The sequence below is a fragment of the Notolepis coatsorum genome, assembly GCF_963971535.1.
Source record: "Notolepis coatsorum genome assembly, chromosome: 16".
NCBI classification, from domain to species: domain Eukaryota; kingdom Metazoa; phylum Chordata; class Actinopteri; order Aulopiformes; family Paralepididae; genus Notolepis; species Notolepis coatsorum.
Genome location: NC_140180.1, coordinates 3,527,880 through 3,550,922, shown reverse-complemented (window position 1 = coordinate 3,550,922; position 23,043 = coordinate 3,527,880). Strand labels below are relative to the sequence as shown.

At 46.6% G+C, this 23,043-nt stretch overlaps 1 protein-coding gene across 1 annotated transcript in view; it reads left to right on the top strand.

The window, feature by feature from the left end:
* Positions 1-23,043, top strand: part of cenpi (centromere protein I) — a 56,452-nt gene that overhangs the window by 32,354 nt on the left and 1,055 nt on the right. The window contains exons 11-16 of the mRNA XM_084331384.1: positions 1,220-1,253; positions 7,459-7,594; positions 10,408-10,532; positions 14,987-15,035; positions 17,001-17,222; positions 19,322-19,363. Of these exons, the coding sequence (XP_084187510.1) occupies positions 1,220-1,253; positions 7,459-7,594; positions 10,408-10,532; positions 14,987-15,035; positions 17,001-17,222; positions 19,322-19,363 (608 nt within the window). The remainder of the gene's footprint in view (positions 1-1,219; positions 1,254-7,458; positions 7,595-10,407; positions 10,533-14,986; positions 15,036-17,000; positions 17,223-19,321; positions 19,364-23,043) is intronic.

Sequence of the window (23,043 nt, the reverse complement as noted above, 5' to 3'; positions counted from 1 at the left end):
TTCGTCGTGTTTACATCAGGGTCCCCCATTTTCAATTCATAATGAATTGTAAGTAAGGGTGCACCTTGCACCGTGCAATCCATTCTTTGTGGATCTAGCCCACAGTATTTCTGACACTGGGAATACATTCCCTGAGAATCATAGATGTCCCTAGAATCAGATACCAAGAACATGCAAATGGACAATATTAAAAAAAAGTCTGTAAATGTGTATTCTACATTCTTATGGAATGAATGAGATACAAAAAAAAATTATATATATTAAAAAAAAAAAATTGTAATTAATTTTGAGTTAATTTTCATAACGCGATAATTTGCTGTGTAATTAATTAATCTAATTAACGCGATAAACTGACAGCCCTATTTATAACACCAGAAATACAGGGCAATTACACACCAGCAAAGAAAACATGTTGGAGTGAGTGTGGACAGGAAGGGGCGAACCATACACACATATTCTGGGGATGTCAGAAGATAAGGCACTACTGGGAAGAGATAGGAGGGATAATAAATGAAATAATAGGAAATACCCCAGGGAGGCCAAGTGTTGTATTTGGGGAATCTGTCACAAGAAGGAATCCAAGGGGAAGACAAATATTTGATTAAGATATTGATAGTGGCAGCCAAGAAAGCTTTAACTAAACTGTGGTACAAGGTGGAATGCCGACAAAGGATCAATGGATAGAGTTGGTAGAGGGGATACAGGAAATGGAGATAATCACACATCTGCTGAGGCTGCAAGAAGAAAAGTTTGAATGGAAATGGGGAAAATGGAAGAATACAGGAGGGGAAGTAACGACATCACAGAGGTTTGAAAAGGATACAAGGAAATGAATAAAAATGTAAATAAATAATGCAAATGTAGAATGGACCGAAGGACCCATGCCACACTTTTTCTTTACTATTTTTTGTCTATTTGTTTATATTTATGTACTGTGTATTGTCTATGAATGTTGTCTATGTATGTTGTTGAAAAAATGAAAATAAAAGACCGGAGTATTTATAAGCTCTGACGTCATCGGTACTGCTATCGATACTCTAGAGAAATTATTATTATTATTATTATTTAAAAGTTGCGAACGATCTCTCCTCTCTCTGTCTCTGCACGAGAAGCGAGCCGCAGCGAGCCATTATTATTACACACACTCCTCACGAGTCGCGATAGTCGTACACATACGGGTACTTCTTAACTTAAGGAAGGTGCTGTCTCCGTGCTGAAGTGAGACACGGACAGCTCTGCCTCTGCATGCACTCGTGATGGCGGATAGAGCGAAGCGCTCGAATGTATGGATATACTTTACAAGAGTCGATGCCGACAACGCACGTTGCCACAAGTGCAACAAAATATTTGCCAGTAAGGGTGGCAATACGAGCAATTTATCAAAACATCTGTTGGCAAAACATGATATTAGTGTGCAGAAATGCGCGTATTCGACTGCCTTGCGCGCAGTGTTCCATCTGCATCCACGTCCACTGTAGCCGGTAAGCCAAGATACGGAGTTGCCTAGGCTAATAACGAATTATTACAAATAGGCTAATAAACAAAATAATTGTTTAGCTACAAATACAATCTAAAAACTTTTTATAGATCGTCAAGCTGAGGCGTCAGCCACCATGACCCAGCCCAGTGAGCCCAGGGCCACCACACATCTTCCTCTACCTGCCTCCACCACCCAAAGTCCTTTCTCCCTACAGTAGCAGCTAGAGGAAGGATGACAGAGGATAGGGTGAACGAGTGTCGCAGTTCTGTTAGCCTTTTGAATTTGTTGTTTATTATAAAAAGTCTATAATTCAGAGTCAGACACATTTAAAACATTGTTGCTGAAGAAATTATATTAATTTATTATATTTATTTATAAATAATAAAGCAATGTCGATTCTGTTCTTAATTAATTGTCTTTTTTTCTTGCAAATCGATAAAGTACCGAACCGTTAAGCAGTATCGATAAGAGTAGTAGTATCGATAAAATCCTAACGATACCCATCCCTAGTTCTGGTGTCTCTCCTACCTCACCCTCCAATCAAGTGTGTGTGTGTGTGTGTGTGTGTGTGTGTGTGTGTCCTCTGGAACGCATAATAATGAACTGTCGCGCACCTCGTCCGATTGGGTTATTTTTTCTTTCATTGCGCTGGAGAACAGGGAGGAGAAATTATGATCCAAGGGCAAACAGAGGCAGTGGGGGGCGTCGTCTCGCGGGTCTGAAGACGCTTCACTCGCACACACCTCCGTCGGCCAGCGCTGGCTGGGCTCAAGATTCAATAGACTTATTATTAGTCACATACTACATACAACACGAGACAAATGGGGTGTAAAGGTGTCCGTACCGAACCGTTTCACTGTGTACCGTACCGAACGGCTGTGTACCGAACGAATACAACGGTATTAGGGATGCTCGATATTGGCTTTTTTACCGATACCGATATATCGATATTGTCCAACTCTTAATTTCCGATACCGATATCAACCGATACCGATATATGCAGGGTCGTCCCCCCCCCCCCCCCCCCCAAAAATGGAATAATTTCAGTTAATTAACATTACATATCTCTTGTTGTGGAATTAACACAACATTATGCATACTTTTGACAATAAATAAAATAAGAATTTGTTCTTACTTGCTTGCCTGGGTAAATAAAGGTTATAGAAATGTAAAAAAAATAAAAAATGAAAACAATATCCGGAAAATTGGCGGACACCGTCCGTTGGTTTATTTCTAAATTGGAATATAACTTCATAACTCTGTCCATCCAACACGTGGATAATACTAGTCTCATTGAGATTGTATTAAATGACAGACGGACACATTGGATCAATGTGGCCGATATAGAGTTAAAGATCAAAGTGAGCGCTCGACCGATATCGAGCGTAATTTTGTAAAAGGTCGGTAATACCGGTGTTGTCATGGGAGATTTCACATCACCACGGCAACCCTCTCTCTCTCTCCCTCTCTCTCCCCCCCCCCCCCCTCTCAGGAACATGACTCTCTCTCTCCCTCTCAGGAACATGACTCTCTCTCTCCCTCTCCCCCCCCCTCTCTCAGGAACATGACTCTCTCTCTCCCTCTCAGGAACATGACTCTCTCTCCCTCTCCCCCCCCTCTCTCAGGAACATGACTCTCTCCTCTCCCTCTCCCCCCCCCTCTCTCAGGAACATGACTCTCTCTCTCCCCCCCCCCTCTCTCAGGAACATGACTCTCTCTCTCCCTCTCAGGAACATGACTCTCTCTCTCCCTCTCCCCCCCCTCTCTCAGGAACATGACTCTCTCTCTCCCCCCCCCCCCTCTCTCAGGAACATGACTCTCTCTCTCCCTCTCCCCCCCCTCTCTCAGGAACATGACTCTCTCTCTCCCCCCCCCCCCTCTCTCAGGAACATGACTCTCTCTCTCCCTCTCCCCCCCCCTCTCTCAGGAACATGACTCTCTCTCTCCCTCTCCCCCCCCCTCTCTCAGGAACATGACTCTCTCTCTCCCCCCCCCCCCCCTCTCTCAGGAACATGACTCTCTCTCCCTCTCCCCCCCCTCTCTCAGGAACATGACTCTCTCTCTCCCCCCCCCCCCCTCTCTCAGGAACATGACTCTCTCTCTCCCTCTCCCCCCCCCTCTCTCAGGGAACATGACTCTCTCTCTCCCTCTCCCCCCCCTCTCTCAGGAACATGACTCTCTCTCTCCCTCTCCCCCCCCTCTCTCAGGAACATGACTCTCTCTCTCCCTCTCCCCCCCCTCTCTCAGGAACATGACTCTCTCTCTCTCTCCCCCCCCCTCTCTCAGGAACATGACTCTCTCTCTCCCTCTCCCCCCCCCCTCTCTCAGGAACATGACTCTCTCTCTCCCTCTCCCCTCCCCTCTCTCAGGAACATGACTCTCTCTCTCCCTCTCCCCCCCTCTCTCAGGAACATGACTCTCTCTCTCCCTCTCCCCCCCCTCTCTCAGGAACATGACTCTCTCTCTCCCTCTCCCCCCCCCCCCCCTCTCAGGAACATGACTCTCTCTCTCCCTCTCTCTCCCCCCCCCTCTCTCAGGAACATGACTCTCTCTCTCCCTCTCTCTCCCCCCCCTCTCTCAGGAACATGACTCTCTCTCTCCCCCCCCCCCCTCTCTCAGGAACATGACTCTCTCTCTCCCTCTCCCCCCCCCTCTCTCAGGAACATGACTCTCTCTCTCCCTCTCCCCCCCCCTCTCTCAGGAACATGACTCTCTCTCTCCCTCTCCCCCCCCCCCTCTCAGGAACATGACTCTCTCTCTCCCTCTCTCTCCCCCCCCCTCTCTCAGGAACATGACTCTCTCTCTCCCTCTCTCTCCCCCCCCTCTCTCAGGAACATGACTCTCTCTCTCCCCCCCCCCTCTCTCAGGAACATGACTCTCTCTCTCCCTCTCTCCCCCCCCCCTCTCTCAGGAACATGACTCTCTCTCCTCTCCCCCCCCTCTCTCAGGAACATGACTCTCTCTCTCCCCCCCCCCCCCCCTCTCTCAGGAACATGACTCTCTCTCTCCCTCTCCCCCCCCCTCTCTCAGGAACATGACTCTCTCTCTCCCTCTCCCCCCCCTCTCTCAGGAACATGACTCTCTCTCTCCCTCTCCCCCCCCTCTCTCAGGAACATGACTCTCTCTCTCCCTCTCCCCCCCCCTCTCTCAGGAACATGACTCTCTCTCTCTCTCCCCCCCCTCTCTCAGGAACATGACTCTCTCTCTCCTCTCCCCCCCCCCCTCTCTCAGGAACATGACTCTCTCTCTCCCTCTCCCCTCCCCTCTCTCAGGAACATGACTCTCTCTCTCCCTCTCCCCCCCCTCTCTCAGGAACATGACTCTCTCTCTCCCTCTCCCCCCCCTCTCTCAGGAACATGACTCTCTCTCTCCCTCTCCCCCCCCCCTCTCAGGAACATGACTCTCTCTCTCCCTCTCTCTCCCCCCCCTCTCTCAGGAACATGACTCTCTCTCTCCCTCTCCCCCCCCCCTCTCTCAGGAACATGACTCTCCCTCTCCCTCTCCCCCCCCCCTCTCTCAGGAACATGACTCTCTCTCTCCCTCTCCCCCCCCCCCTCTCTCAGGAACATGACTCTCTCTCTCCCTCTCTCCCCCCCCTCTCTCAGGAACATGACTCTCCCTCTCCCCCCCCCTCTCTCAGGAACATGACTCTCTCTCTCCCTCTCCCCCCCCCTCTCTCAGGAACATGACTCTCTCTCTCTCCCTCTCCCCCCCCTCTCTCAGGAACATGACTCTCTCTCTCCCTCTCTCCCCCCCCCTCTCTCAGGAACATGACTCTCTCCCTCTCTCCCCCCCCCTCTCTCAGGAACATGACTCTCTCTCCCTCTCTCTCCCTCCCCCCCCCTCTCTCAGAACATGACTCTCTCTCCCGCCCCCCCCCCCTCTCTCAGGAACATGACTCTCTCTCCCTCTCCCCCCCCTCTCTCAGGAACATGACTCTCTCTCCCGCCCCCCCCCCCTCTCTCAGGAACATGACTCTCTCTCCCTCTCCCCCCCCTCTCTCAGGAACATGACTCTCTCTCTCCCCCCCCCCTCTCTCAGGAACATGACTCTCTCTCTCCTCTCCCCCCCCCCTCTCTCAGGAACATGACTCTCTCTCTCCCTCTCCCCCCCCCCCTCTCTCAGGAACATGACTCTCTCTCTCCCTCTCCCCCCCCCCCCTCTCTCAGGAACATGACTCTCTCTCTCCCTCTCCCCCCCCCCCCTCTCTCAGGAACATGACTCTCTCTCTCCCCCCCCCCCCTCTCTCAGGAACATGACTCTCTCTCCCTCTCAGGAACATGACTCTCTCTCTCTCTCTCCCCCCCCCCTCTCTCAGGAACATGACTCTCTCTCTCCCTCTCCCCCCCCCTCTCTCAGGAACATGCTCTCTCTCTCTCCCCCCCCCCCCCTCTCTCAGGAACATGACTCTCTCTCTCCCCCCCCCCTCTCTCAGGAACATGACTCTCTCTCTCCCTCTCCCTCTCCCCCCCCTCTCTCAGGAACATGACTCTCTCTCTCCCTCTCTCTCCCCCCCCCTCTCTCAGGAACATGACTCTCTCTCTCCCTCTCCCCCCCCCCTCTCTCAGGAACATGACTCTCTCTCTCCCTCTCCCCCCCCCCTCTCTCAGGAACATGACTCTCCCTCTCCCCCCCCCCCTCTCTCAGGAACATGACTCTCTCTCTCCCTCTCCCCCCCCTCTCTCAGGAACATGACTCTCTCTCTCCCTCTCCCCCCCCTCTCTCAGGAACATGACTCTCTCTCTCCCTCTCCCCCCCCCTCTCTCAGGAACATGACTCTCTCCCTCTCTCCCCCCCCCCTCTCTCAGGAACATGACTCTCTCTCCTCCCCCCCCCCCCTCTCTCAGGAACATGACTCTCTCTCCCTCTCTCTCCCTCCCCCCCCCTCTCTCAGGAACATGACTCTCTCTCCCGCCCCCCCCCCTCTCTCAGGAACATGACTCTCTCTCCCTCTCCCCCCCCTCTCTCAGGAACATGACTCTCTCTCCCCCCCCCCCCCCCCCCCTCTCTCAGGAACATGACTCTCTCTCTCCCCCCCCCCCCCCCCTCTCTCAGGAACATGACTCTCTCCCCCCCCCCCTCTCTCAGGAACATGACTCTCTCTCTCCTCTCCCCCCCCCTCTCTCAGGAACATGACTCTCTCTCTCTCCCTCTCCCCCCCCTCTCTCAGGAACATGACTCTCTCTCTCCCTCTCCCCCCCCTCTCTCAGGAACATGACTCTCTCTCTCCCTCTCCCCCCCCTCTCTCAGGAACATGACTCTCTCTCTCCCTCTCAGGAACATGACTCTCTCTCTCTCTCTCCCCCCCCCTCTCTCAGGAACATGACTCTCTCTCTCCCTCTCCCCCCCCTCTCTCAGGAACATGACTCTCTCTCTCCCTCTCAGGAACATGACTCTCTCTCTCCCTCTCCCCCCCCCCCTCTCTCAGGAACATGACTCTCTCTCTCCCTCTCCCCCCCCCCCTCTCTCAGGAACATGACTCTCTCTCTCCCTCTCCCCCCCCCCCTCTCTCAGGAACATGACTCTCTCTCTCTCTCCCCCCCCCCCCCTCTCTCAGGAACATGACTCTCTCTCTCCCCCCCCCCCCTCTCTCAGGAACATGACTCTCTCTCCCTCTCAGGAACATGCCTCTCTCTCTCTCTCTCCCCCCCCTCTCTCAGGAACATGACTCTCTCTCCCTCTCAGGAACATGACTCTCTCTCTCTCTCTCCCCTCCCCCCCCTCTCTCAGGAACATGACTCTCTCTCTCCCTCTCCCCCCCCTCTCTCAGGAACATGACTCTCTCTCCCTCTCCCCCCCCCCTCTCTCAGGAACATGACTCTCTCTCTCCCTCTCCCCCCCCCCTCTCTCAGGAACATGACTCTCTCTCTCCCTCTCCCCCCCCCCCCTCTCTCAGGAACATGACTCTCTCTCTCTCTCTCCCTCTCAGGAACATGACTCTCTCTCTCCCTCTCTCCCCCCCCCCCCCCCTCTCTCAGGAACATGACTCTGTCGGGCTTCAAAGACTCGGTCCTGGAGCTGGTGGACTTCGTGGGTCGCCTGGCCTGCCTGGGTCTCCAGCTGGAGCGCTGCCACGCCCTGCTGATGCACATCACGCTGGACTTCTACCAGACGGTAACTAAGAGCCACACCTAGGACCCTTTGACCTTTGACCCTAATGTAACGATGGGTCTACAACATAGCCACCCGGCTGAGAGCCAGTGGGCCGGTCAGTGGAGGCTCTCAGAGAGAACAGGACCGTGAAGAAGCAGCGAGACACACTGAAATCATGTTGACAATATTTGTGTGTGAGTGTGTCTGTCTGTGTGTTCAGATTCAGGCCCCGTTTAGACGGAAACGCTAGCAGGTGAATCCGCAAAAATATTTGTACAGATGTGCCTTTCGTTTATACGGAAACGGCGTTTTTACGGGGTGAAACCGCAAAAAAGTGAGACTACCTTCCAGGGTGGAATTCCTAGAAACGCAAAAGCTTTGGGCTCTCGTCTAAACTGTTAAACCGTATAAATCTGATAAAACGATGACGAAATGGTTGTCACGGCTCTGGTCGCGCGTACTGCTTACGTCACAGGTAGCAGGTATGCGCCAGTAGCCGAGACGTAAACAAAGCAAGTATGTCTGACTTATATCAACGGAGATCACCTGAAGGCTACATTGGCAGTACTTTTAACCCTTTCACTGCCACACGACAGAAGGTTACCCCTTTACTATCACACAACCGGCTGTCGTGTGGCAGTGAAAGGGTTAAATACACAAGAATCTGTCCCGCCGCGGCGTGAGTGGACCCACTGTCTGTGAGTGACTCTGCTTTGGTGCAATCACATTCCCCATCCACAGTCTGCGAATCAGAGGCAGAGTAGGGCGGGTCTTCACAGCACGTCATGTGACATATGAGCCAATCGTGTGTAGGGATGCCCCCCGGACCCCGGTTTTGAACGGGAACCGGTACTATATTAGAAAATACCGGAGTATTTATAAGCTCCGACGTCCTCGGTACTGCTATCAATACTCTAGAGAAATTATTATTATTATTATTATTATTATTTAAAAGTTGCGAACGATCCTCTCTCTGTCTCTGCACGAGAAGCGAGCCGCAGCCAGCGAGTCAATTATTACACACACTCCTCGCGAGTCGCTCGCTAGTGCTACACATAGACATACGGGTACTACATACGGGTACTCCTTAATGAAAGTTCTGTCCCCGACGCCCCGTGCTATAGCGCTCTGCACACAGACAGCAGCTCTGCATGCACTGAGTCGTGATCATGGCGGATAGAGCGAAGCGTTCTAAAGTATGGATATACTTTACAAGGGTCAATGCCGACAATGCACATTGCCACAAGTGCAACAAAACATTTGCCAGTAAGGGTGGCAATACGAGCAACCTATCAAAACATTTGTTGGCAAAACATGATATTAGTGTGCAGAAATGCGCCGTATTCGACTGCCTTGCGCGCAGTGGTCCATCTGCATCCACGTCCACTGCAGCCGGTAAGCCAAGATACGGAGTTTCCTAGGCTAATAACGAATTATTACAAATAGGCTAATAAACAAAATAATTGTTTAGCTACAAATACTACAATCTAAAAACTTTTTATAGATCGTCAAGCTGAGGCGTCAGCCACCAATGTGTCCCAGGCCAGTGAGCCCACCACACATCCTCCCTCTACCTCCACCACCCAAAGTCCTTTCTCCCTAGCAGCTAGAGGAAAGATGACAGAGGATAGGGTGAACGAGTGTCACAGGGCTGTGACAAAGTGTGTTGTCAAAGGCCTGCACCCGTTCTCTACAGTGGAGTCCAAGGACTTTAGGTAACAACTAATCATTCAGTGTATATCGTTTTTTTGTATACATAGTTGTCTAACTTGTCTGTTGTTGTTATAAGTTATTATTGAAGCAGCTATTCCCACCACTCCACACACATTTACAATAATTCAATCATTTCTAATCTTTACTGTAGGGAGATGACCAATGCTCTCAACTGCAAATATAAAAATCATAAAAAAATAATCAAAAAGAACCGATAAGAGTATCGATAAAGTACCGAACCGTTAAGCAGTATCGATAAGAGTAGTAGTATCGATAAAATCCTAACGATACCCATCCCTAATCGTGTGACAGCGGGTCTCCGTCGTTACAGCGTCGTCTGCACGGAGAATTCCACCCCAAAACGCTCGTCTAAACGTAAAATTTAAAGTGAAACCGCAAGATGACTTTTGCGGTTTCTGTTCACAAAACGCTCGTCTAAACGGGGCCTCAGATTCAGACAACTTTATTGATCCCGCACGGGGCAATTCATATTTGTAGCTTCACGAGTAACAAAAACAACAAACAACAAAAACTAGGGATGCTCGATATTGGCTTTTTTTTTTTTACCGATATCCGATATTGTCCAACTCTTAATTTCCGATAGCGATATCAACCGATACCGATATATGCGGGGTTTCCCCCCCAAAAAACACAACATTATGCATACTTTTCACAATAAATAAAATAAGAATTTGTTCTTAGTTGTTTGCCTGGGTAAATAAAGGTTAAATAAATGTAAATTTTTTTTTTTTTTTAAACCATACCGATAATTTCCGATATTATATTTGAATGCCAATATCGGTAGGCCGATAATATCGGACATCCCTAACAAAAACAAAACATCTCAGTGATGGCACGACAACAACAACACTCCATGCAATACTCCATGCAATACACAATCCAGTAAAAGTAAAAACAGACAACTAAGTGTAAAAGGCTACTTAAAATGACTACTGTCTGTGTTTAAAAGTCTTGATAGCCGAGGGTACAAAAGTATTGCGTAGCGGTTGGTCCTATACTTGGTGGAACGTCATAATGGCGGCCAGAAGGCAACAGCGAAAACCGCTGAGACAGAGCGTGGAGAGGTTGATTTGTGATGCTCGTCCGTCCGTCCCCCCCAGGTGTGTGACATCTTCCTGAAGTATGAGCTCCCCCTGCTGGTCATGCCCCCAGCAGGCGTGTTCTACCCAGCCATCCTGGCCACCAACCCCATCACCGTGGACAGACTGGCCCACATCATGACGAGGTGAGCTCTCTCTTCTGTTCCGTTCTTCCCTCTCTCTCTTCTTTCTTCTCTCCTCTCTCTCTCTCCTCTTTTTCTCTCTCTTCTCCTCTTTCTTCTCTTTCTCTCGCTTCTCTCCTCTTTTTCTCTCTCTTCTCCTCTTTCTTCTCTTTCTCTCTTCTCTCCTCTTTCTCTCTCTTCTCTCCTTCTCTCCTTCTTCTCTCTTCTCTCCTTTCTCTCTCTTCTCTCCTCTTTATCTTTCTCTCCTTATCTTCTCTTTCTCTCTTCCCTTCTCTCTTTCTCTCCTCTTCTCTCTCTCCTTATCTTCTCTTTCTCTCCCCTTCTCTCTCTTTCTCTCCTCTTCTCTCTCTCCTTATCTTCTCTTTCTCTATTCCCTTCTCTCTCTTTCTCTCCTCTCTCTCTCTCCTTATCTTCTCTTTCTCTCTTCCCTTCTCTCTCTTTCTCTCCTCTTCTCTCTCTCCTTATCTTCTCTTTCTCTCTTCCCTTCTCTCTCTTTCTCTCCTCTCTCTCTCTCATCTTCTCTTTCTCTCCTCCCTTCTCTCTCTTTCTCTCCTCCTCTCTCTCTCTCTCCTTATCTTCTCTTTCTCTCTTCCCTTCTCTCTCTTTCTCTCCTCTTCTCTCTCCTTATCTTCTCTTTCTCTCTTCCCTTCTCTCTTTCTCTCCTCCGCTCTCTCCTTATCTTCTCTTTCTCCCTTCCCTTCTCTCTTTCTCTCCTCATCTCTGTCTTTCTCTCCTCCCTTCTCTCTTTCTTTCTCTTCCTTTCTTCTCCTCTTTCTCTCTCCTTATCTTCTCTTTCTCTCTTCCCTTCTCTCTTTCTTTCTCTTCTCTTCCTCTCTTCTCTTCCTCTCTTCTCTTCTCTTCCTCTCTTCTCTCCTCTTCCCCCCCCCCTCTCTCTCTCTCTCTCTCTGTCTCTGTCTCTGTCTCTGTCTCTCTCGTTGAGTGCCAAACACCCCTGTGTAATATGCCACTTATGTTTGTATATTTGATGATGAAAATGAACTGGAATCAGAAATGGGCTCATCCTGCTCCCTTGATAAATCTAATGATTTATGATAATGTCTGTGTCTGTATGATTTATGATAATGGGTATCCAAGAAGCAGTGCACTTTAGGGCTGTCACAATTGGCCGGAAATGACATTCGATTATATGTACGAACACATTAAAGTATTTATTATTATGATTTGTTGAATTACATTTCAGAATTTGGCCCAGCTTCCAGGCCGTGTTATTGCGTGTTATGTCCACAAGGGGGCAAACCGGTTCCTGCATGACTGAGGCGTCTGTCTCAGCGAGACCAGCTGTCCACTTGCTAGAAGCACGATAGACCTGTTCACAGACAACGTCATGACAAATATGCGCGCGCAGACCCGAAGCAGAAAGGAACGTAATCCTGGTCAGAACAACGGGGCAGACTACAATATATTTGCATTTGTTAGCCGTGCTAGCGATCTAAACAATCAATCCATGCCAAAGCTAGACGTGTAAAAAGGTGAAAGACTCACACTCACAGCCGTGCTGCTGATTTGGCTAAATGACATTTTTGAAACAAAAGATGGGTTTAGAGGTGTTGTCGTGTCTCACACGAGACTGGAGACGAGGCCACATGTCGCACCTCCTGGGCCTTGGCTGTTGTTTTAAGAACACTGTTAACACTTTGGTTGCCTAAGGTTAAATTAATGATATACCATAGATTGCCAGCGCTATTTGTCTATGGAGAAAGTCCCCTTCTTTGCAGGGCTATAACTTTTTAAATTCTATTGCTACATTGCCATTATTAGGGCCCATTCAAAGTCCTATATGTATTGTTCATTGTGTAGCAACGTTAAACTTTTTCATTCACATATTCATAGTAAAGTATGGTCTAATGTATAAGTATGTTTTCATCTCTTTCTGCAGCTTTCTCCAGAACGTGATATATAGCCCCAAATGCATTATATTGATGATGAAATACAGTTTGATGGCAATCAGCGCGATATAAAAAATTCCAACTAGACGTACTTCTAGAAGTTACTACACGTCATCTGATGTTGACCGGATGGGCGAGGGGGCGTTTATAATTCCGTGGGCAGCGTTATACCAATCATCTAATGTGGGTCAAATGTTGATAATATCAGTTATTATCGAAGACGGTAACGTTACACGCTGAAACTCACCCCAGTCTCCGCGCGCCGTTGGGCGATCATCGTCGAGTAGAAATTTTATCATTATGGGATATATTATTACCCGGTCCATCTCCAGCTTGTATAATGGTATATACGTCCAAATCATGTTGTTTATCGAGTTATTGGCAATCGATCGCTATGTAGTGTGACGAGCTAGAATGCCGGAACCTATACGAGTGCCCGGAAGTAATAGGGCCGACCAGCAAAACCTCTACTGCGCTTCCTGTTAAGCGGTTGCGCCGATCGGCCACCAGATGGCGCTCCTGAACCGCCAGAGAGCTCAGTGGGTCCTGCTGGTGGATCTCAGGCCAGCGGAGGGACATTATGAATCCGATCGCAGATTTTTGAAATATTGATATAAGGACGCTGTACAGCGTCCCCCGGCAACTTTAGCATGGCCAGGAAAGACGTCTAAAGACGGGTCCCGGCAGTCAAAGTGTTAAGACTGTCGCCCCCTAGTGTCTGAGCTGTAGTCAAGGCTGTACAGAGAATATGTATTTAACCTGTTCCACCCCACGGGGACGGTACCGACCCCTTTTGACATTATTATCATATATTAATATTTTTATAAAGATGCAAAATAATTTATGATTTTAAAATCAACCGTTTTCAAGTATTATTATCACTACTATGTCACAAATACATGTAGAATGTAAAACGTTAGGTTGGCAATAGTTTAGCAATAGGTTAAAAGTGTATTTATTTATATCATTTTAAGTTTTTATTTTGCAATCGTTTTTTGACCCGGAAATGGAAATGGAAATGTTGAACCATGGGAATTGGAATCTTTTTGCGGCCATTTTGAAGAGGACATCGCTAGCTATCGTTCAGTGTTGGAATTTCTCCGTTCTACACTTCCTGTGGTCCACTATGGTGGTTCAAAGTTCAGCGTTCTGAATGAATCATATCAATAATTGTTATGATTCGCGATAATAAGCTACAAAAGGTAACGTTTTTGACAAATATTGAAACGCAGTCAGTTTCTCCACACTATTGTAATCATGTAGGAAGAATTAGATCTGAAATTAGATACAAAATGGTTATACTGTGGGGGAAATAAAATAGTAGTCGTTTACAGTAAATATCAGTATCTGTTATTATGCAAGCCTGGTGATACTATATCCAAATTGAACTCGGCCATTTGAAAGATACTATATGTATATATATATATAAATGTGCGAATTGGCTATAATAAGGTAATGTATAAGCATATATTCTATATTCTATAATAATATTTCAAATTGCATTGGTCCGGATGGGAGAATTCAGTACTGTATATACAAAACCTTCAATTTGATCATCTTCCCTTTATTAATTTCCTTAGATCTTGTGTACACATGATCTCAAGAGGGTACTGAATGAGCTCAGTGGCAGTTTTTTTTAAGTTTGGTCATTATTATCATGGTTTTATTCACTGTCAAAGATGAAAAGAAAAATCATAATTCATATTTTCCTTTGTTTCATCACAATTTAAGCAAGCCTAGTAATAGACACAATATTTCTGACACTGAGAATACATTCATTGAGGTCCATAGATGTTCCTAGATACCAAGAATATGCAAATAGCCCTTGTAGAAGTGGAGCAATATTCCATTTACCTAGGTATACATTTTATGCAGATTTTCACCTGGGGTGGAACAGGAAACAGCTATGGACATGATACTATTTTCCAAGACAATACCTTCTTTGTCTCCAGGTTTCATGATTTTCACCGTCTACCGACCAAATTCATAGGATTTCCAAACAGGGCTTTGTAGATTGTTTGGAGTGCAGATCACTCTCTTCGCGCCCCAAGTTGGTTTATGATCATCACCATGATTACAGATACCGGTAGATACAGTAGATAGACTAATCCGTTGTAGGATTAGTGTTGAATCGTTTTTTTCTCCTTCATATTATCACAGTTTGAATGTTTCAGAACATATTTACTATAAAAACAGTTATAGTACTGCAACCGACGGGCAACAAATAGGGGCTTTAATACGATCTATATATTGTATTAAAAAATATATGCACACCCGAGCCGCTAGAGGGCGCTAAAGGGGCGTGTTGCGCCGGTGGGCAAATGGCCCTCAAGAGTGGACTGGCAGACTGGAAGGCCGATGTATATTTCACAAGGTTTCTTTTACCGCTCGGCTAGTGCTGACGATGTCGAATGCATTTTCAACATGTTTATGTTGCAGGAAAGTGCATGTTAGTGTAGATGTTGACAAGCCATCGAGAACAAGGTTGCTTTTTCTCACTGCTCTTCTCCCCCCCCCCCCTCCCTCCCTCCCCCCCTCGCCACTCTTTAGGTACAACATGAATTTAACCTCAGCCAGGAGTCGAGAAAATAATTCAGAGGTAAGGAAAACACTTTATTTTCTCGCTGTCAATGTTTTCAGTTTGTGCACAGTACAAGGCTGCTGACGAGGCCACATAATATATATTTATATATATATATATATCACACACATATATATTTATATATTACACACTCAAACACACACACATGCACACACACACACATATATAAAAAAAAAACAGATATTATCTTTATCTCAATTACACGTAATCCAGACAGCATATATGGTTCATATTTGCCATTTACCTCTGCTAGATCATTCATCGTGCTATTTGTTTTGTGTGACAAAATGTGATAAAAAAAACAGACATGAATGGAATAAATCATATTTATCTTGGAAAAATATAAATGAAACAAGGTGGAGGCAGACGGCGAAGGAACACATTTAACCTTTTTGTAAAACGTCTTCAGTCAATCGTACCCTTCAAGAATAACTGATTAACTCAACACGAGGCCTGAAAATACTCTTTTCTTTGCCACTTCAGCTGTTATTCAAACCACATCCAATGTGCTCATCCGAGTCTCTCGGCGAATCTTATCAAGAGAAATTAACCCGTTATAAACGCCGTGTGAATTCCTAAGCGTTGCGAGCGTTAGCGATCATGGATGGTGGTGAGGTCTCGTAGTATCCCAGCGAGGCACGAGATTCACAAGATACTTAGACACGCAGAGTGGCTTAACTCGCTTTCTGTCTGTCTCTCCTTTATTCCTTCTCTGTCTGTCTCTATTCCTTCTCCGTCTGTCTCTATTCCTTCTCTGTCTGTCTCTATTCCTTCTCTCTCCCTACCTCTATTCCTTCTCTTTCTGTCTCTATTCCTTCTCTCTCTGTCTCTATTCCTTCTCTGTCTGTCTCTATTCCTTCTCTCTCCCTACCTCTATTCCTTCTCTTTCTGTCTCTATTCCTTCTCTCTCTGTCTCTATTCCTTCTCTGTCTGTCTCTATTCCTTCTCTCTCCCTACCTCTATTCCTTCTCTTTCTGTCTCTATTCCTTCTCTGTCTGTCTCTATTCCTTCTCTCTCCCTACCTCTATTCCTTCTCTTTCTGTCTCTATTCCTTCTCTTTCTCTCTATTCCTTCTCTTTCTGTCTCTATTCCTTCTCTCTCTGTCTCTATTCCTTCTCTGTCTGTCTCTATTCCTTCTCTCTCTCTCTTCCTTCTCTGTCTCTCTATTCCTTCTCTCTCCCTACCTCTATTCCTTCTCTCTCTACCTCTATTCCTTCTCTCTCTCTACCTCCAATCCTTCTCTCTCTCTCTCTCTCTCTCTCTCTCTCTCTCTCTCTCTCTCTCTCTCTCTCTCGAATCCTTCTCTCTCTGTCGCTAATCCTTCGTTCTTATCCTTCTCTCTCTCTAATCCTCCTCTCTCTAATCCTTCTCTCTCTCTCTAATCATTCTCTCTCTCTCTAATCATTCTCTCTCTCTAATCCTTCTCTCTCTCTAATCCTTCTCTCTCTCTCTAATCCTTCTCTCTATAATCCTTCTCTCTAATCCTTCTCTCTCTCTCTCTAATCCTTCTCTCTCTCTCTAATCCTTCTCTCTCTCTCTAATCATTCTCTCTCTCTCGAATCCTTCTCTCTCTCTAATCCGTCTCTCTCTCTAATCCTTCTCTCTCTCTAATCATCTCTCTCTAATCATTCTCTCTCTCTCGAATCCTTCTCTCTCTCTAATCCGTCTCTCTCTCTCTAATCCTTCTCTCTCTCTCTAATCATCTCTCTCTAATCCTTCTCTCTAATCCTTCTCTCTCTCTCTCTCTCTCTCTCTCTCTCTCTCTCTCTCTCTCTCTCTCTCTCTCTCTCTCTCTCTCTCCATGTCTCTCTAATCCTCCTCTCTCTCTCTCTCTCTCTCTCTCTCTCTCTCTCTCTCTCTCTCTCTCTCTCTCTCTCTCTCTCTCTCTCTCTCTCTCTCTCTCTCTCTCTCTCTCTCTCTCTCTCTAACCCCCCTCTCTCTCCTCTCTCACGTTCCTCCCAGCGGGGGGCCTTCCACATCAGCCGTCAGACCTACCAGGAGTTCAACCAGTACCAGGCCTTCATGGTGAACTGCCTGTGGAACAGTAAGATGTTCCAGCCCGGCACGGCCCTGGAGCTGGGGGAGGCGCTGCTGGCCCAGACCGGGGTGCCCCAGCCCCAGGCCCGCTTCAACCTCATCCACCACCCCGCCTTCCTCGGCTACGCCGTCCGCTTCCACCGCCAGGTGGGTCTCTGTGGTGGCGGTGGCATTAACCCTTCTTCTCTTTCTCTCTTCCCTTCTCTCTTTCTCTCCTCTTCTCTCTCTCCTTATCTTCTCTTTCTCTCTTCCCTTCTCTCTTTCTCTCCTCTTCTCTCTCTCCTTATCTTCTCTTTCTCTCTTCCCTTCTCTCTTCCTCTCCTCCTCTCTCTCATTATCTTCTCTTTCTCTCTCCCCTTCTCTCTCTCTCTCTCCTCATCTCTGTCTTTCTCTCCTCCCTTCTCTCTTTCTTTCTCTTCCTTTCTTCTCTCCTCTCTCTCCTATCTTCTCTTTCTCCCTCCCCTTCTCTCTCTCTCTCCTCATCTCTGTCTTTCTCTCCTCCCTTCTCTCTTTCTTTCTCTTCCTTTCTTCTCTCCTCTCTCTCCTATCTTCTCTTTCTCCCTCCCCTTCTCTCTCTCTCTCCTCATTTCTGTCTTTCTCTCCTCCCTTCTCTCTTTCTTTCTCTTCCTTTCTTCTCTCCTCGTTCTCTCTCCTCTTTCTCTCTCCTTATCTTCTCTTTCTAACACGACAGCCGGTTAACCCTTTCACTGCCACACTACACTCCGCGGAGCTAATGAGGCTAATGATGGAGCATCGCCGTCGGTTGTGTGATAGTAAAGGGTTCACCTTCTGTCGTGTGGCAGTGAAAGGGTTAACACTGTATCTGAGGGCTATTGAAAAGTATTTGAGTAAAGTACAGGTACATTACAGTGTGATGCTTGGTTCATTACACATACAGCTCATTATAGTACTATTCCACAATTATTACAGTCTGTAGTAGGGCTGTCCCCGACTAAGGATTTGGATGGTCGACTATGATTGGCCAAAATTTGCCGTTAGTCGACTATTGGTAAAAAAAATATATATAATATTTTTAATACATTTTTTTAATTCTTTAAATTTTATTTTATTTTGTATCATTCCATTTGGGCTGTGGGGGGGTGCTTAATGTCTGAAGGAGTCGACTGAAGGCTTCTTGTCCTCTGTGAAAGCATGCAATTGGTCCACTGATGGATACATCTTGATATTTGTCTAGTCTAGTGTGTTCATTAGATGGTGAAATCCTCTTTCAGTGCCTCTGTGCCTGTTTTCGTAGGCAGTTAGCCTCTGGTATGTGCGCCATTAGCGCTTCTAGGCCTCTTTTCTTTTGGAAAGAATGATAAATTATTATTATTTTTTAAATTATTATATTCGACTAAGAGGTTGGCCAGTCGACTACGGCTCCTTTCGACCGACTAATCGACTAATCGGGGTCAGCCCTAGTCTGTAGTGATAACGGCACACACATAAATTCACACCCAACATGCGCATTTGTTGCTACATGCAGGACTAAGTCTTGAGACAGACGTATGTGTATCTATAGACCGGTTAACCCATCTAGTGTGGTAGTGAAAGGGTTATTAACCTTCTGTAGTGTGGTTGTGAAAGGGTTAACCTTATGTAGTGTGGTTGTGAAAGGGTTGACCCTGTGTCGTGGTGTGGCAGTGAAAGGGTTATTATTAACCTTCTGTATTGTCACAGTGAAAGGGTTGACCCTTTTGGTAGTGTGGTAGTGGAAAGGGTTAAGGGTTACAAGGTCTTAAAAAAGTCTTAAATGTAACTTGTTGAAACCTGCAGAAACCCAGCTGTGTTAAGAATGATCAAGTTGTACTTTCTGAACGACCTCGCGCACAAAGACGCTGGATGTGGTTTGGCCGCGGCGTAACGAAGTCCCGCTCGACCGGAACATATCGTATCACATCGTCGGCGTAGCTTGAAACTCGCCTTGAAAACGCGGCTGCTGCTGATCCCTGGGCCGTGCAGCGAGGTCCCTGGTTCTTTACAGAGAGCAGCCGTGCCCTCCGGTTAATTAACCTTAAGGCCGGGACGAAGAAGAAGATAAATGTAGTATTAATGTATCTTTCGTAGAAGACCCATTAATACAGAAGTGCATTGTATTATTCATGGGGACTGCAGCATGAGACGTGCAGTCATGTTTAATAATACAGACACCCTTTTTTCTTTTTTCTTCATGCCAACGCTGTTGTGCTGAGATTCACTCTGTGGGGTTAACTATGAATAATATTAATATGTTCTCTCTTTATCAGTGCTGGCCCGAGAGGAGGGACGTGGACCTCAACGCCATACGGGTACGAAGGGTCCGCTTATCATCTTTGTGTCAAATATGAATGACACACATCGGCACAGTGGCACATATTAACCCTTTCACTGCCACACGGCACAGCCGGTTAACCCTTTCACTGTGGCAATACAGAAGGTTAGCCCTTTACTATCACACAACCGACGGCGATGCTCCATCGTTAGCATCATTAGCTCTGCGGATGCGGAGCTAATGATGCTAATGATGGAGCATCGCCGTCGGTTGTGTGATAGCAAAGGGCTAACCTTCTGTCGTGTGGCAGTGAAAGGGTTAATATGTGCCACTGTGCCGATGTGTGTCATTCATATTTCATGCAGTTTTCAGCACCCCTCGTGATCACAATCCCATGTGATCACAAGACGTCTTTGAATGAATGAATGAATAGTATATTTTCGAACAAGAAATATCAATGGATATTTATTTAAAAAAAAATATATATATATATATATAATTTTTTTTAAATACAAAGATAATTTGCTGTGAAAAGAAAAATACAATAAAGTAAGATACAATAATAAACAAAACGGTCTTTTGTCCGAAAAGGGATAGGAAGCAACAATAATGCTGATCAGGTCCCACCCCTTGTTGCAAATAAACTCTTAACAAGTTTTTCAAGCACAGTGTTACATTTCCATCCAACAAAATCACTTGTCTCATCGATCAAGTTGACATATAATCATTACTGTTAATGAATGTGTTATTTTACAATCAATAGGCTACCTTTTTCTTTTTTGTGAAAGCTAAAGGTATATATGCTGACTAGATCAGAACACAAGACGAGACACTCATTTCAACATTTTAATGAATTCTTCCCATGGCCTGTCTATAGTGAACGCTGTCTGTGTGCCTGTGTCACCCAAGCAGTGGGGCTGGTACCTGGAGTGTCTGTTCGTCCACGCCTTCTGGCCGGTCGAACCAATAGGGATGTGCTTCTGGCCCGTCTAACCAATAGGGATGCGCTTCTGGCCGGTCTAACCAATAGGAATGTGCTTCTGGCCGGTCTAACTAATAGGGATGTGCTTCTGGCCGGTCTAACCAATAGGGATGTGCTTCTGGCCGGTCTAACCAATAGGGATGTGCTTCTGGCCGGTCTAACCAATAGGGATGTGCTTCTGGCCGGTCTAACCAATAGGAATGTGCTTCTGGCCGGTCTAACCAATAGGGATGTGCATCACTGACCAAAATAATTTTCAAATAGTCTACTGTTAGGGCGGCCGGGTAGCGCAGCGGACTAAGAGTCTGTCTACCACCGCGGATATTTTGGGAAATAATCTAATTGCGATTTTTCGGACAGATATTTCGATTGCGATTAAATTTGCGATTATAATATATATATTTTTAAGCAGCCCCACAGAGGTTTATTGTAAAATGCGCCTTGCCTACGCGGTGGGTCTTTTCGGGACACCAAGCCTAAAAATGTTTCTTTTTACCTGGGAATCGATACCGGTACCCAACGGTACCTTTTTTTTCTGTACTTTACTCTCCCTCTCTGAAGTCTAAACTTCACAACAACACAATCTAAAACCCCTTACTTCCCTCTCCCAAACTGATCTTGTATCTCAATGGGACTTCCTAGTTAAATAAATTGAAAAAAAAATGTCAAAAAATATTTGCGATAAATTCTTTTTTTGCGATTTGATAATTGCATCATTCCAAATCGCGATTTCGATTTAAAATCGATTAATCGTGCAGCCCTAAGTGGGATCGAATCCAACTGCCAGCGGTACCTCCGGCTTGGTCGGTCGTCCATACTGACGCAATTGGCAGTGTCAGTGGGTGGGAAAGCTGGTGGGGCGGGTCCTGGTCGTTGTAAACAGCGACTCCTGAAAACAGGTCGGTCAGGGCGCCTGCACAGCGAGGGAGGGATCTGGGGGAGGGTAGTGTGATCCTCCCACGCGTTACACCTCCCCAGTGAGAGTCCTCGCTGTCAGGTGAAAAGAAGCGGCTGGCTGTCTCCACATGTGTCGGAGGAAGCATGTGATAGACTTCAGGGCTCCCTAGACCGGCAAGTGGGGGGCAAATGCACGCAACGACCAGGAAGGGGAGGGGGGAATTGGCATAACGACTAAAATTGGGATGGGAGAAAACTACAGAAAAAAGGGAGGAGAAAAAGTAGATACAAAAATATATAGTCTACTGTTCTTAACTCATTGACTGCCACGCTGTTCTTCCATCTTTAATATCTGGCGGCAGCGTTTCAGACCGTTTTTTAACGATGTTTGTAGACCCATCGTATATTCCATATTATAGCCATGGAGACATACTATGGCTAATTTGAAATGCTTATATTTATACTCTCAACGTTCCTGCACAACCCCAGCCTAAATAGTGGCAATTTCCCCAAAATGCATGCAAATTTTTCTAGAAAGCGAGACATCGCGTCTTTTGTGAATCCATGCGCCTGTCTTGGCCCGGCGGTGAGATTTAGAGTTTGACAACTCGACTCATGTATTTGTAATCCATAAACGTACCTCGTCCACGTTGTGTGCCAGCGAATTTGCGAGGAAGGAGCCTGGGAAAGGGGCGGCGCTATGAGGAGCCAGAGCTAGCCTCAGTCACTCGCCAGCTCTGCGGCCCGACCTCTGCTTTAGACCCCTCGTCCGCGTACGAGGCCTCTTTGTCCGGGGAGACGTTGTAAACAGACCCGGTGTGCCCGGAGGTCTGACCATGTCGTTCGGTCCATCGGAAAATATGGAAATATCCAGTAATCCCACATGTGAACCAATGTCCAGTAGCTCTTGTCTTGTGTACAAAGGATCAGCGCGGATATACCGGGTGAATATAGACTGGACATGATTCATGCAAATAACAGTTGATCTGCCGTTTCTGCCAAGAGCTGCTGCCGAGCCGGCTGCCCCCCCCCCCCCCCCCCTCGCAAAGATTTACTCAAAAGGTAGGCGAGACTGCCACCTGTCGGGATTCGATCGTCGTCACAGTTTTACAAAATCCATACAGAAGGTCAACAGGACTGTCTAGTATCATAATTAAAAATAAAAACATAAAACGCAGTCAATGTGTTAAAACCGAATATTCGAACCCCCCCCCCCCCCCCCCCCCCCCCCACACAAAAAAAAATACGAAACACGAAATTGTTATTTTAAATTCAGTTAAAATGTTCAGTTTCGGTTCAATTCAGTTATTCTTTTTAATAGAATGGATCATTAAAATCAAAGTGCACATAAATAGGCACTTGAGAATCTGAAGTTCAGATAATCCTTCAGAGCGTTGATCGGCTCAGCTGACTGTAAATCAAATAAATCAAAATGACACTGTTCACCATTGTAGCCTACAATAATAACAGCATTGCATTGGCCTATCAACCGGTTTTAATAAACAAACAGAAATGGTAGCATGTGCATCTTTTAGATCAATTAGGCTTTGAAAATTAGGCTGCCTCTAAATATAAAAATGTATTAACTCTTTGACGGGCCAAACTAATATTACGTGTTTCACCGCCAATGCTTGAGCGCCAAAATAATACGTAATAATATGTTTTTAGATCCTTTGATATTTCCCCTTTGATCCCCGTTCTAAACGTTCATCTGGATCACTCCAGGTGTCCCTGGCTCGTTTACCTACGTTGGAATTGCAATGCCCATCGAATCTCACCAGGTGGCAGTACCTAGTACTCTTGATAGAAAGGGATCAGTAGAGACTGGACTGAACAAC